Source organism: Crinia signifera, chromosome 6 (assembly GCF_055691185.1).
Source record: "Crinia signifera chromosome 6, ASM5569118v1, whole genome shotgun sequence".
In the NCBI taxonomy this organism is placed as follows: Eukaryota; Metazoa; Chordata; class Amphibia; order Anura; family Myobatrachidae; genus Crinia; species Crinia signifera.
The window spans coordinates 210525639-210538143 of NC_139222.1; the positions used below are offsets into that span (position 1 = coordinate 210525639).

Below are 12505 nucleotides of genomic sequence, written 5' to 3' on the forward strand. Positions count from 1 at the left end.
CATGCTACAAATGTGCCAAATCACCTATACACTGTTATGTTTGGTCTAGACAGATATTCATGATACTGCAACCAATCAATTCAGTGAACTAAAGGGGCATACACAGTGTGATTCTGGCTATGGATGATTTTGACTATGCGATTTCTCCTTGAAGCCAATTTTGGCTACATGTGCTTTAAATTTAACTATGGGCAATTTGGTCTAGGTGGCCATACATCCACAGATCGATTGGGCTGGTTGGAACAAAAACCTGGTACTATCTGTGACAGTTTTTTGGCAGTTTTCCAGCATTTCAAAGCAAATGGTCAATTGTCGTTATATATATATTTGTGTGTGTGTAATTTATGTAATTGTAAGGTTTGCAACCATTTTATGGCTTGCACAGTACAAACCTTTCCAAACACTGATAAAAACAAAAATTTAAGAATACAGTTTAAAAAATAATAATTGTGATTAGAAGTGGGATTAGACACTTGCATGGGTGTCTAGCCCTGGTCCTTGAGAGCTACCATTTGAGTCATGTTTTCCATACCACCTGAGGATCCGTGGAATGTGTCTGTTAGGAATGAATGCAGCATGTATGAAAATGTGACAGTTAGTTATGACTACACCTGTGTACCAGCTAGGTGGTTTGGAAAATGTGAACTTTTAGTAGCGCTTGACGACTAGGTTGGCCACCCCAGGAGAGTACTTTGGAAATTGGGTGGAGGGTGTGAAACAATTGCGCTTCTTAAACTCGAGATTGGGCAGCAGTCACTTCACAAGGAATGAGAGAAACTCCCTCTCTCGATACAATATTTCTAGAAAATGTAGTGCTTAGACTGGCTCCCAATAGCTCCGAGACGATGATGATTTACAGCGTGGAGTCCCCTTAAACCTAAATATATTTATATGAGAAGGTAATCACACGTGTGTATAATAAGTTACAAATGGTTTATTTATATAATTAAAAACCTATAAACCACATAAAAAGTGCAATAAAAGAAGAAAGCCAATTCAGGGGGGTGAACTGAAAGAGTACTTGGTCTCACCAGATGATGGCGACGCAGTAGGCTATTTACTAGGGATTGTCCACCCTAATTTTTTTTTCTCTTACATTACTATAGATTTGAGTTAATCCATATGTAGTGCTCCAACACAGGTTGCTTGATCAGATAACAAAACCCAAAATATTTGTCACTCCAATATGTCAAAAATTTTCGAAATAAATTTTGGTTCTTGTGTATTATCACGGCGCCCGTCGTGTCGCATACCACTAATTAAGGTATGCGATGGACGCAATTTGAGGCTTTTCCCGGGATGAGCGTACGATTTTAATATCGCGTCGCATGGCATGCCATTATAATGGCATGCGATGTGATGCGACGCAATTTCAATGTTAAATGACAACCCAGACCAGATTTTTAATTGTATCCCCACCCTGATGGGTAATGACAATGTTAAATGCCCCCCATTGCCCCCCCATTGTTAACGCCACCCCACTATCAAGGCCAACCCGAAGCGTGGCGGTACGCGTCCTCTGACCTTTTTCATACCCCCACTCCACGTCGTCGTGGAGTTGATTTTATATAGTGTGGCGAGCGCAGCGAGCCGCCGAGCCCGAAGCGTGGCGAACGAATGCGCATTACTTCACAAGTATTATGCGTCCCCTCGCGGGGCTCGCCACACTATATAATATCAACTCCACGCCGATGTTTATAGTGGGGGTATGAAAATGTCGGAGGACGTGTACCGCCGCCCCTCGCAGGCCTGCTGCGCACGCCACGCTTCGGGTTGGCGTTGATAGTGGGGTGGGGTTAACAATGGGGGGGCATTTAACATTGTCATTACCCATCAGGGTGGGTGTACAATGTAAAATCGGGTCTGGGTGCCTGTACAATTGAAAATCGGGCATAATCGAGTCTCATCGCATGCGATGCAAAGCGATTTTATGGTTGTACAATGACCTGCGATGGAAATCGGAGGTGCCGTGATAATACACAAGTACCAATTTTCATTTAGTTGCTTTCTTTTACAAAAGGCTGAGGTGTAAATCCTGGCGGATGGTGACTTTCATGTTTGTAAGCTTTTACAATGAAGTTATATTAAACAACTGAACCTTGAACTTGGTATCCAACAAATATACTTTATGTTGGTATAGTTGTGTAGTGTTCATTCTAGCACTCACCATCTTTGAAAACCCATGCAGTTCCTCTTCCCTGCCTGGGGAGTTGCTGTCTGCTGTAGTGCTTCTAGCACACTGTGGTCTGTATATCAGCACTGATCTGCAAACCATACCTGGGAACAGGAACTGCATGAGTTTTCAAAGATGGCATGTTCTAGAATGAACACCCACCATCCAAATAAGCAGTGCAGCAATGACTATATAGTGCAGGTTGAATGTAGATAGTATGAATTGTATGTAAACCGCACAGGAGTTAGCAAAGATTGCATAGCAGTCAAATAGCAAAGGAATCTCACCGTGTGTACACAGCATTAGTCATAATAGAGTTTTTATAATATCGGTAAATTGGTGATTATTTTAGATTGCCATTTTTTTTCCTGCATTTTCCGATTTTTCATTTTTTACATTTGAGAATGTAGATTACATTAATTATGGTGCTATTACTGTTTCACTCTCCCCAGAGGCGGATACTGGATGGAAGTTTGGGGTTTGCGGCTGGGGTAAGTGCTGTTATCTTTTATCTCCCGACGTACATTTTATTAATTGGTTCACTTGGTAAAGCCTCAAATAGGAGGCCAGATTCAGAGAGGGGGGGGGGGGTTCAGTTTATATGGATGCAGTTGGGATGCATTCTTGTTTATTATTATTGCCATTGTTTGTTTATATGGTACCACAAGGATTATGCAGCACCTAACAAACATAAATGAGCAAAGAAAACATAAATGTACAAGAAAACATAAATGTACAAGAAAACAGCAACTTATAGTACAAGGCAATTTAGGACAGTACATGGTAAATATTGTTGCATCAGGGAACAATGAAGTATGTATTTGGGTGGTTAGGTGCCATTTAAAGGAATGTGAAGTGAAATAGTCTAAAGGTCCATACACACTGGGCGATTTTCGCCTGTTTTGGTGATTTTTTTCCCAGGGTGAATGATTTTCTGTAGCAGGACGCTATGGAAAGCCATCCACTCCATTGCTCATCTGCTTGAAATATCAGCAGATGAGCGGCTGGGCCAGTGATGATTCGGGGGTGCGCGTCAGCACTGCTTATTGCTGCCCTGTACACACTGAAAGCAGCTCAAATGAGTAAACTTGAGCGGCTTTTACCTCAGTCACCCAGTGTGTATGGGCCTCGAGGGGGAAAAAGCACATGAGGGGAGAGGGCTCTGCTCATGAGATCTTACATTCTATATAGCCGTATTTGCATAAAGCATCAGACACACACACGGACGTGGCTTTGTGTTTCAAGATTAGGCCTTGTGTTTGTGTGTTCTTGTGTATATGTACACACACATAAGTAAACCATTCTATAAACATCAGGACTATCTTTGTTTTACCCCTAGACAACACCAGTGGTGGTTTTTACGTATGGGCTGCAGGACTAAAGCCCACCAGGTAAAAATCTCCACCTTCTCAGCATTAGAGAAGCCAGTGGCTTACTGTGACTGGCAGTGACTTCTTATCGGAAGTTCTACCTGCCAGTCACCTGCATGACAGGCAGTCCCATTGGGAGGTGTTTCCTTCCTCCAGTACTGCCACTATGGGCTACGATAGGCAGAGTGCTGGGTTCCCATAGGAAGCCACTCTCTGCCTCGCCGTGCAGCCCTTGCCAGCCACGCTTTTGTCCATTCACAGTACCGCACCTGGTACTGCTCATGTCCCTTGAAACTGTATTGTACAGATGCCGGAACCCTGGCAGCAGGGTCCGGTACAGACCTGGTGATGCGGCCTGCTGAGTCCCCTTCTCACAGGTAGGAGCCACCACTGGACGACACTGTCTAGTTATGGGGGTTATTCAGCACCCCTGCTAATTTCCAGAATCCTGCTAGCCGATAGCTGCCACCCTGCCAAGTACAAGGCTGCGAAAGGTTTGCAAAATTTCAGAGGTCGGCAATTAGTTGCAAATCCACTCACTCCCTTTATAAACAGGCTGATCGCTGCCAGAGCTGGAATCACACTCCCTCCCTGAAAATGTTTGGGCACACCTGTGTTTTTCCTGAATCTACCAGAAATGGGTGTGTTACGGCCCATTCAATTATACAGTGGGCCTGATTCAGATTTGTAAGTAAAGTAAAAAACGTAAGTATCTTTGTGTCTGCTGGAACAAATCCTGTTGCAATGCAAGGAGAGCAAATACATTTAGATTTGATCTGTGCAGGATAAATCCTGTCTGCTTCTGTATGTAGACTACATGTTAGATAACTTTGGTGTGTTCCAGCAATATTATATAGTCCATCATGAAGGTACAATCGGCATGACCATTGGCAAGCTTGCCGGTTGTCTTGTGTGCACCCAGCTTCGTATCAAAGATAATTGGGGCTTTAACTAAAATGAGATTGGGTTTGTATTAATGTCTACGTAGGCATATTGCAAAGTCTGACTGGTCCTCCTGGAATCCTCTGTGGAGAAGAAGGTAGGTGTCAAATATCACCAGGTTGAGAGAGACTTACACACTGTCTACTAGTATTTTATTCTTCTCTGCTAATATAGAGCCAGCAGAATTTACATGTTTAGTGTTTTTTTGTATTTGAATATACTGTTTAATCCTTGAAAATGTGTTATTACAGTGGAATTAATTAATGTATTTACAGTTTCTTATATAGCGCAGCAGATTCTGTTGCACTTTACAGTCGTAAACAGATAAAACGAACTGGGTAACAACAGACAGACTTGGAGGTAGGAGGGCCCTGCTGCAAGCTTTCAATTTATAGGGACATAGGAGGGAAACACAAGGACAGGCACGAGTAATAGCATAGCAGTCCTACCAAGTTGCATGTCCAGAAGAAAAGCTATATAATACATAAGTGCCTCAGAGGGTTATGCGTTTGGAACTTAAATATGTTAGGCTTGCCTGATAAGGTGTTTTCAGGGAACGCTTGAAAGTTTGGAGGCTAGTGGACAGTCTTATTGTGCGTGGAAGGGCATTCCATACAATGGGAGCAGCCCAATGAAAGTCCTGTAATAGTGAATATTAACTATTGAATGTGGGGAACAAAGAACAGTTCAGTCGAGGATGACCCCTAGGCAACGAGCTTGCGGTGTAGGGTAGATTGTAGAGTTGTCAACAGTTATGGAAATATCAGGATGGTAACTGTTCTTGGCTGGTGGGATTATAGGTAATTCTGTTTTTGAAATATTGAGTTTGAGTTGGCGAGAAGACATCCAAGATGAGATGGCAGAGAGACATTCAGAGACTTGGCCCAAAACCAGTGGTGACAACTCTGGTTGATAGATAGGTTTGAGTATCATCTGCATACAAGTGATAATGAAATCCGAAAGAGCTAATTAGTTTGCCTAGAGAGGAGGTATAGATTGAGAACAGCAAAGGACCTAAGACTGAGCCTTGCGGAACTCTGACTGACAGAGGTAGTGAAGAGGAGCTAGAGTCAGAGAAGTGAACGCTGAAAGAGAAATCAGATAGGTAAGATAAGAACCAAGAAAGGGCTGTATCATTAAGACTCAGGGAGTGCAGAGTTTCTATGAGAAGAGTGTGATCAACAGTGTCAAACGCAGCAGAGAGATCTAGAAGAATAAGTAGTGAATATTGGCCTTTAGACTTGGCAGTTACCAGATCATTCACCACTTGAGTCAGTGCGTTCTCAGTGGAATGTTGGGAACGAAAGCCTGACTGAATTGGGTCAAATAGGCTGTGAGCGTTAAGAAAGTGTGTGAGGCGAGAGTAGACCAGTCTCTCGAGTAGCTTGAAGAGGCATGAGAGCTGAGAGATAGGACAGAGTTAGAGAGAGTTAGGGGGAAATTTACCAATATGAAAAACCTAGTTTTTCGTATTGTTTTTTTCCCTACGGTTGCATACGACTGTTTAAGTCGTATGCAAACTCGTGTTCCGGAGGGGGATTTACAAAGCAGTCAGATACGACTGCTTTGTAACCCTCCGATGGTGTAGCCATCCGTATTAGCAGCCGTATATACGGCTGCTAATACGAATTATTTCTAGCAGCCTGCACGGATCAGTCAGATCCGTGCAGGCTGCAAGGTGTAAAAAAAAAATAGAAAAATAAATAAATTAAAAAAAAAACGGCGTGGGGTCCCCCCCACAGCCGAAACCAGCACCAGGCTGACAGAGCCTGAAGCCGGTAATTAAAAATCAGGGAACCCGACAAATAGGGGCTCACCGATTTTTAACAACCAGCCCCAGGCTCCAGGTCCGGGGCTGGTTCCCAAAATACGGGGGACAAAATGACTAGGGGTCCCCCGTATTTCAAGAACCAGTCCCAGGCACAACCAGCCGGCAGGGTAATGTCACAGCCGGGGGGAGACTTTTTATGCAAGTCCCCCCGGCCATTAACCCTACCGACCAGTCAGCCTGGCCAGGGGCCCTGGGGGAGTGGGGTCCCCCCCCTCCAGGACTTACCTGACCAGGCTTAGGCCTGGTACTGTCCTCGATGCCCCTGGGCGGTGGGCATCGAGCTGATGGTGGTGTAAAAATAAGGTTAAACTATTGTTTTTTACTGTGGCACTACAAGTGCCAGCAAGCCTCCCCAGCAAGCTAGGACTTGGAGAACCACAAGTCCCAGCCTGCTGGGCATTAAAGGGCCCGCTGGCACTTGTAGTTCTACAGTTAAAAAAATAGTGCACAAAACACACTGATACACTTTTAAAATAAAACTTTATTACATACAAAGCCCACACATACTGATACTTACCTATCTTCTTTCCGTAGGTAGCCCTGATGTCCTGTGTCGGCGTCTTCTGGTCCTGTGTCGTCTTCTTCCTCCATGTCGACCGTCGCTGTCGCCGTCCGGATCTGACGAAATCCATTTGGGAAGCTGTGGAAGGAAACCATACTCACCTGTCCCAGCGCGACGTAGTCCAGGTAAGTGTCTTGGCAAAAAAACAACCCGACACGCGAAACCAAGCGGACAGGGAGACGCACGGTGTTTGTTTACATCGTGCGGCTCCGCCTCCCGAATGCCGCTATTGGCCGCCTTGCGGCCTAGCGGCCAATCAGGAGCCGCTAGGCCGCAAGGCGGCCAATAGCGGCATTCGGGAGGCGGAGCCGCACGATGTACACACAGTACCGTGCGTCTCCGTGTCCGGGCTGGATTCGGGTGTCAGTTTGTTTTTTTGCCAAGACCCTTACCTGGACTACGTCGCGCTGGGACAGGTGAGTATGGTTTCCTTCCACAGCTTCCCAAATGGATTTCGTCGGACCCGGACGGCGACAGTGACGGTCGACATGGAGGAAGAAGACGACACAGGACCAGAAGACGCCGACACAGGACATCAGGGCTACCTACGGAAAGAAGATAGGTAAGTATTAGTATGTGTGGGCTTTGTATGTAATAAAGTTTTATTTTAAAAGTGTATCAGTGTGTTTTGTGCACTATTTTTTTAACTGTAGAACTACAAGTGCCAGCGGGCCCTTTAATGCCCAGCAGGCTGGGACTTGTGGTTCTCCAAGTCCCAGCTTGCTGGCACTTGTAGTGCCACAGTAAAAAACAATAGTTAAACCTTATTTTTACACCATTTATCAGCTCGATGCCCAGGGGCATCGAGGACAGTACCAGGCTTCAGCCTGGTCAGGTAAGTCCTGGAGGGGGGGGACCCCTTCATTGGGGGGGTCCCCACTCCCCCAGGGCCCCTGGCCAGGCTGACTGGTCGGTAGGGTTAATGCTTTGGCCGGGGGGACTTGCATAAAAAGTCTCCCCCCGGCTGTGACATTACCCTGCCGGCTGGTTGTGCCTGGGACTGGTTCTTGAAATACGGGGGACCCCTAGTCATTTTGTCCCCCGTATTTTGGGAACCAGCCCCGGACCTGGAGCCTGGGGCTGGTTGTTAAAAATCGGGGAGCCCCTATTTGTCGGGTTCCCTGATTTTTAATTACCGGCCCCGGCTCCTTCAGCCTGGTGCTGGTTTCGGCTGTGGGGGGGACCCCACGCCGTTTTTTTTTTTAATTTATTTATTTTTCTATTTTTTTACACTGCAGCCTGCACGGATCTGACTGATCCGTGCAGGCTAAAACGCAAATAGAACAGGAAAATGGTGTTCTATTTTCCTGTTGTATTTGCGTGGGTGTTTTACACCACTAAGCAGCCGTATTATCAGTACGGCTGCTTAGTAAATCAGAAACCACCATTCTTTTGAATGGTGATTTCTGTCGTATCCTATCGATGGTGTAGGGCATTCGTATTTGTAACTACAAATACGAATGTTCCATCTTTAGGACTACGAATTGTTGTATTTTTGGGATTGTAAATCCCGAAAATACAAATTCGTAAAAAAAAGGTGTATTTCTCCCTACGAATACACCTTTTTTCTACGAATCCATTTTGGTAAATGTCCCCCTACGGGTCAAAATTGTGTTTTTTTTTTTTTATAATGGGAGTAATCACTGCATGTTTGAACAGAGATGGAAAAGTACCAGTGGATTGTCGTCTTCAAAATTTTTAGTTTGACATATTCTCTGTATAAAACTGTATACCATTTCTTGGTCACCTCCTTAACCCTGTCTGCTAAAAATGGCAACATCACTGTGAGAGATATGCAAAATATCAACTTAAAAGTCCAGTGTCGTTCACATTTGTTACATAAATATATATATAAAAAAAAGATTGTTTTCTATAGAAGGTAATATTACAGATCATTATGATGTATTAAAATGTTTGCTTGGCAATTTTCAAAGCAAAGGGTTAATATAATATGTCCCCCACCCTTATAGTAAATAAACAACATTTTGAGGCAGTGAGTACCTGTCCTGTCACCTGGCTCATTGAATAACCCACCAACGAGGCTATCATTGATCGGGGGTAATTGAATACTGGCCTAAGGTCCTCCTTCTGGTTGACTCGGTAAGCTGCGAAGCCGGCAGCTTACCGAGTCCCAGAGGGCCTGCTCTTCCATCCCCCGAATCACCAACACCGCTGTACCCCCTCACATGTCCCACTGGCGGAGAAATCATTCAATGGTCACTGACCATCGAACATTTTCTTCAGGCCATGCAAATAGAAGTAATTGGAGACAGACTTTTTTATTTCTGCCCCGGGGGAGACAGTGGTGGGTTTTTTTTAGGGATCGATCCCCCTAACAAATTCGCCCAGTGGGGAACGCTACCGGAAAAAAAAAACACCACAAAGGGGTTAATCTGCAACTATATATCCCTTTTTCTTAATACCTGTATATGCATATTAATGTGGGACTTTATACCAGTTCTTTTGTGACAATAATACTAATTTAAAGTATCTACCCTAAGGTTAAATGAGAAGTGGCAGTTGCTGGTAGAGGTCCTGATGAGCTAGGTGCATTAACTGCAGAATACATAAATATATGTAAGCACAGGAGTTTGTAATTATAGCGGAACATCTAAGTTATACCAGGCGTCTCGCTCCATATTGTGCAATAAGAATACGTGCATGTGAACACATCTGTAATATTATATAAATCAGTGTTTTACCAAATATTGCACCATTTTTATAGTAAGAATTGGTGAATGCGCTGGGTGAAAATAATTGTTGGGGTAGAGCAGAGGGTAGAAGCAGTTGGAGTAGAGCTGGTGGAAGAGAGGACTAAGGGCATGCAGTGCTGGAGTGTAAAGATGTGTACATCAATTTACTTTGATTCGCTTTCGATTTCCCAAATTCCACTCCCTTTCGATTTGGCCTTTGCTTTCCATTTAATTTCACATTCGGTCTGCACTTTTGCATTAAATATCGATTTTGATGTGCAAGTGCACTGTGTACACATTCGATTTACTGGATGGAATTTGATATTTCCTTGCCTGCACAGTTTATTTTTGTGACATGTGGTAACATTAGCTGCCTGCCCATGGAAGGCTGCAAGCAACCCCTGTTCGCATAGAGGCCCAGCAGTTTTCTGGGTGCACCCAATGATTTTCGTGAGTACACCCAGGAAACACTGGGCTTTCACATGCGAATGCTCCCAGCATGCCATCTTCACGCCCCCCCCCTCCGCTGCGAGCGACACGGAGACTATGCAAGTCTCCAAAGGCGCCCGCACGGAAGGCATATGCATAAGCGAATATGAGCATGCACAGGCCTTCACCATCGAATTTGCAATGGGGAGAATGAACCAGAATGACCTCCTTTCTTGCAGTGCACTAAGAAAGCAAAGCTATGGTCTTCCCAGCTCCTCCCCACGCTGGGCCTGTCGCCTTAGTACCTTGATGGCTATCCTTGACACTCCAGCTATTGTTGAACTACACATCCCAGCATGCTCTTCTTCAGTTGCTATTTGGCCATGCTAAATCTGATGCAGAGCATGCTGGGATGTGTAGTTAAACAGCTGGAGTGTTAAGGTTGGCCATCAAGGCCTTAGTATGCTGTCAGGGCCATCGTCCTACTAATCAGACAGGCCTCATTTACTGGGAGGCAGCCATTATTACACACCACTGCCTGGTTTACGCTCCTGGTACTCTGAGAATCAGTTTACACACACCTGTGCTTGGAGTAGCGTGCTGGCCAGGAGGAAGTGGACCTGAGAAATCTGAGGTGGCTCTTCCATGGGTAGATAATCTGTCCTGTCAAATCACTGCCGGCAGTGAGGATTCCTGTAGGATTCTGGGTCCTGTGGGAACCACTCTTTTCTTAAAGCAGGGTCACAATTCCCTATAGAGTATATTTTGCAATCATTGCAAATGTCTTCTGTTTATTATGACAGAGTAACAACATTGACTGTTGCCAGTCATTCATATTCTTTGTGCCCTTTTAACCTAATCAATATATTGCTGCCATGAAGTGGTTTTGTAATTAAGGGCATTTTTCCCTGCACTTTTTATTAGATACTGTACACTTGTCTGTTCTTTGACAGTGCATGTTGAAAACCTATATAAGAGAGGTCCTCCATTAGGTTTGCCTGTTTATTTACAAATGTTTGCTTTTTTAATGTTCTGTGCAGTGTGCTTTTATCCGTGTGTTACTCGTCACCGCAGTTGATGTCACACAAACTAGGGAAAGGAATTACATTATAATTAGTGCAAATTAAAAATGTCTTTGGTGGAAGTGAGGTTGAGGTGAGGTTTTCCACTGCATGCTCTGTTCCCCCCCCCCCCCCCCCCCACTCTTGATCAAAATGGTGTTGAGGTACTCTGAGCTCATCTTGCTGACACCTTGTGCAGACCCTATTTTTTTAAGGGGCATACACACATTGGGCAGTATTCAATGAAATTTTTTTTTTTAAATTAAATATATATTCATGTGCTATAAGCACATGAATAAAAATAACATGCCCCTTCACAGAAAAAAAACCCAGATTTTTTGACACCAAAAAAAAAAAAAAAAAAACTTTTAGTTTAAAAGTTCACATTCCAGCTCTCCATCAAAAGATGGAGAATTTCTACACGGAGAGAGACAGCGAAAATCACTTAGAAAGACGGCGAATATTTCACATTGAATAGGGTGGTTCACTTTTGGAGAGCAAAATGCTCCGTCCAAGGCGAAAAAAGCAAAAATTCTCCATAAAACATGGAGAATTTTTCTCATTGAATACTGCCCATTGAGATGTGTGTGCTAAATATTTTTTCTAAGCTATTTAGAGTAGGCAATTTTCCCGGTGTCTAGATTGCCCATAGAGGGCCCATACACATGCAGCAATTTGTGCTAAGCGAAATTGGTTTAGCAATAAAGGCAGAGTAGAGGTTCAGTATGACATAGATTGCAATCACTCATTTTGTACACACAGTGATTTTCAGTAATTTGATAAGCAATTTGAGTAGATAGTAACATTTGGGACCGTGCATCGCCATCGCTCAGGGGAATACACACAGAGCAATCTGTGCTTACTTTCTAAGCGATCTAGTCAAATCACTTAGAAAAGAGCACAAAATTGTTCAGTGTGTATGCTCCCTTAGTCAATATGGCCTGAATTCGGGTAGATGAGATGCCAGTAACCTCTTCTAAATGTGAAACTGTCAGTTGAGTCCATTCCAGTGGATTTGTTCACATTTTACAGAGGTCTCATTTCCGCAGGCCACCTACTTCTGGCATCATCTTTGCATGACTACTTCCACATCTGAATTAACGGCACCACTTTTTCACTACAACATACAGGGCAGTATTCAATGAGTATAAACGCGATATGCAGCAAATACTGTTTAGGATTGTCCCGGAGGGCTGGAGCCTTCGCTGCCAGCCCTCGCTGACACTATTCAATGCCGCAGGGGCTCGATGCCCCTGACGGCGAATGTTGACCCCTGCAGCGGACGCCGAAGGGAGATGGAATTCTCCCTGCCTGCCCCAGAATGTATGTGGGGGTTAGCAGAGCTCCCCAGGACCCAGGCAGCACAAGCTGCCCCCCGGGAGAGCTAGCAGGGGACTGGGTAGGAGCCGTTAACACTGCTCCCGATCGTTCATATGTAATGATC

At 44.4% G+C, this 12505-nt stretch overlaps 1 protein-coding gene and 1 long non-coding RNA gene across 5 annotated transcripts in view; one reads left to right on the plus strand and one right to left on the minus strand.

Annotated features, from left to right (window-relative positions):
- LOC146008930 (uncharacterized) overlaps window positions 1-12505 on the minus strand; it is a 187241-nt gene that overhangs the window by 118201 nt on the left and 56535 nt on the right. The window lies entirely within an intron of this gene.
- The window catches only part of SLC39A11 (solute carrier family 39 member 11), a 400550-nt gene that overhangs the window by 53483 nt on the left and 334562 nt on the right, over window positions 1-12505 (plus strand). For all 4 annotated transcript variants that reach the window (XM_083148767.1, XM_083148766.1, XM_083148769.1 and 1 more), the window contains exon 3: window positions 2626-2664. In XM_083148767.1, the coding sequence (XP_083004893.1) occupies window positions 2626-2664 (39 nt within the window). The remainder of the gene's footprint in view (window positions 1-2625; window positions 2665-12505) is intronic.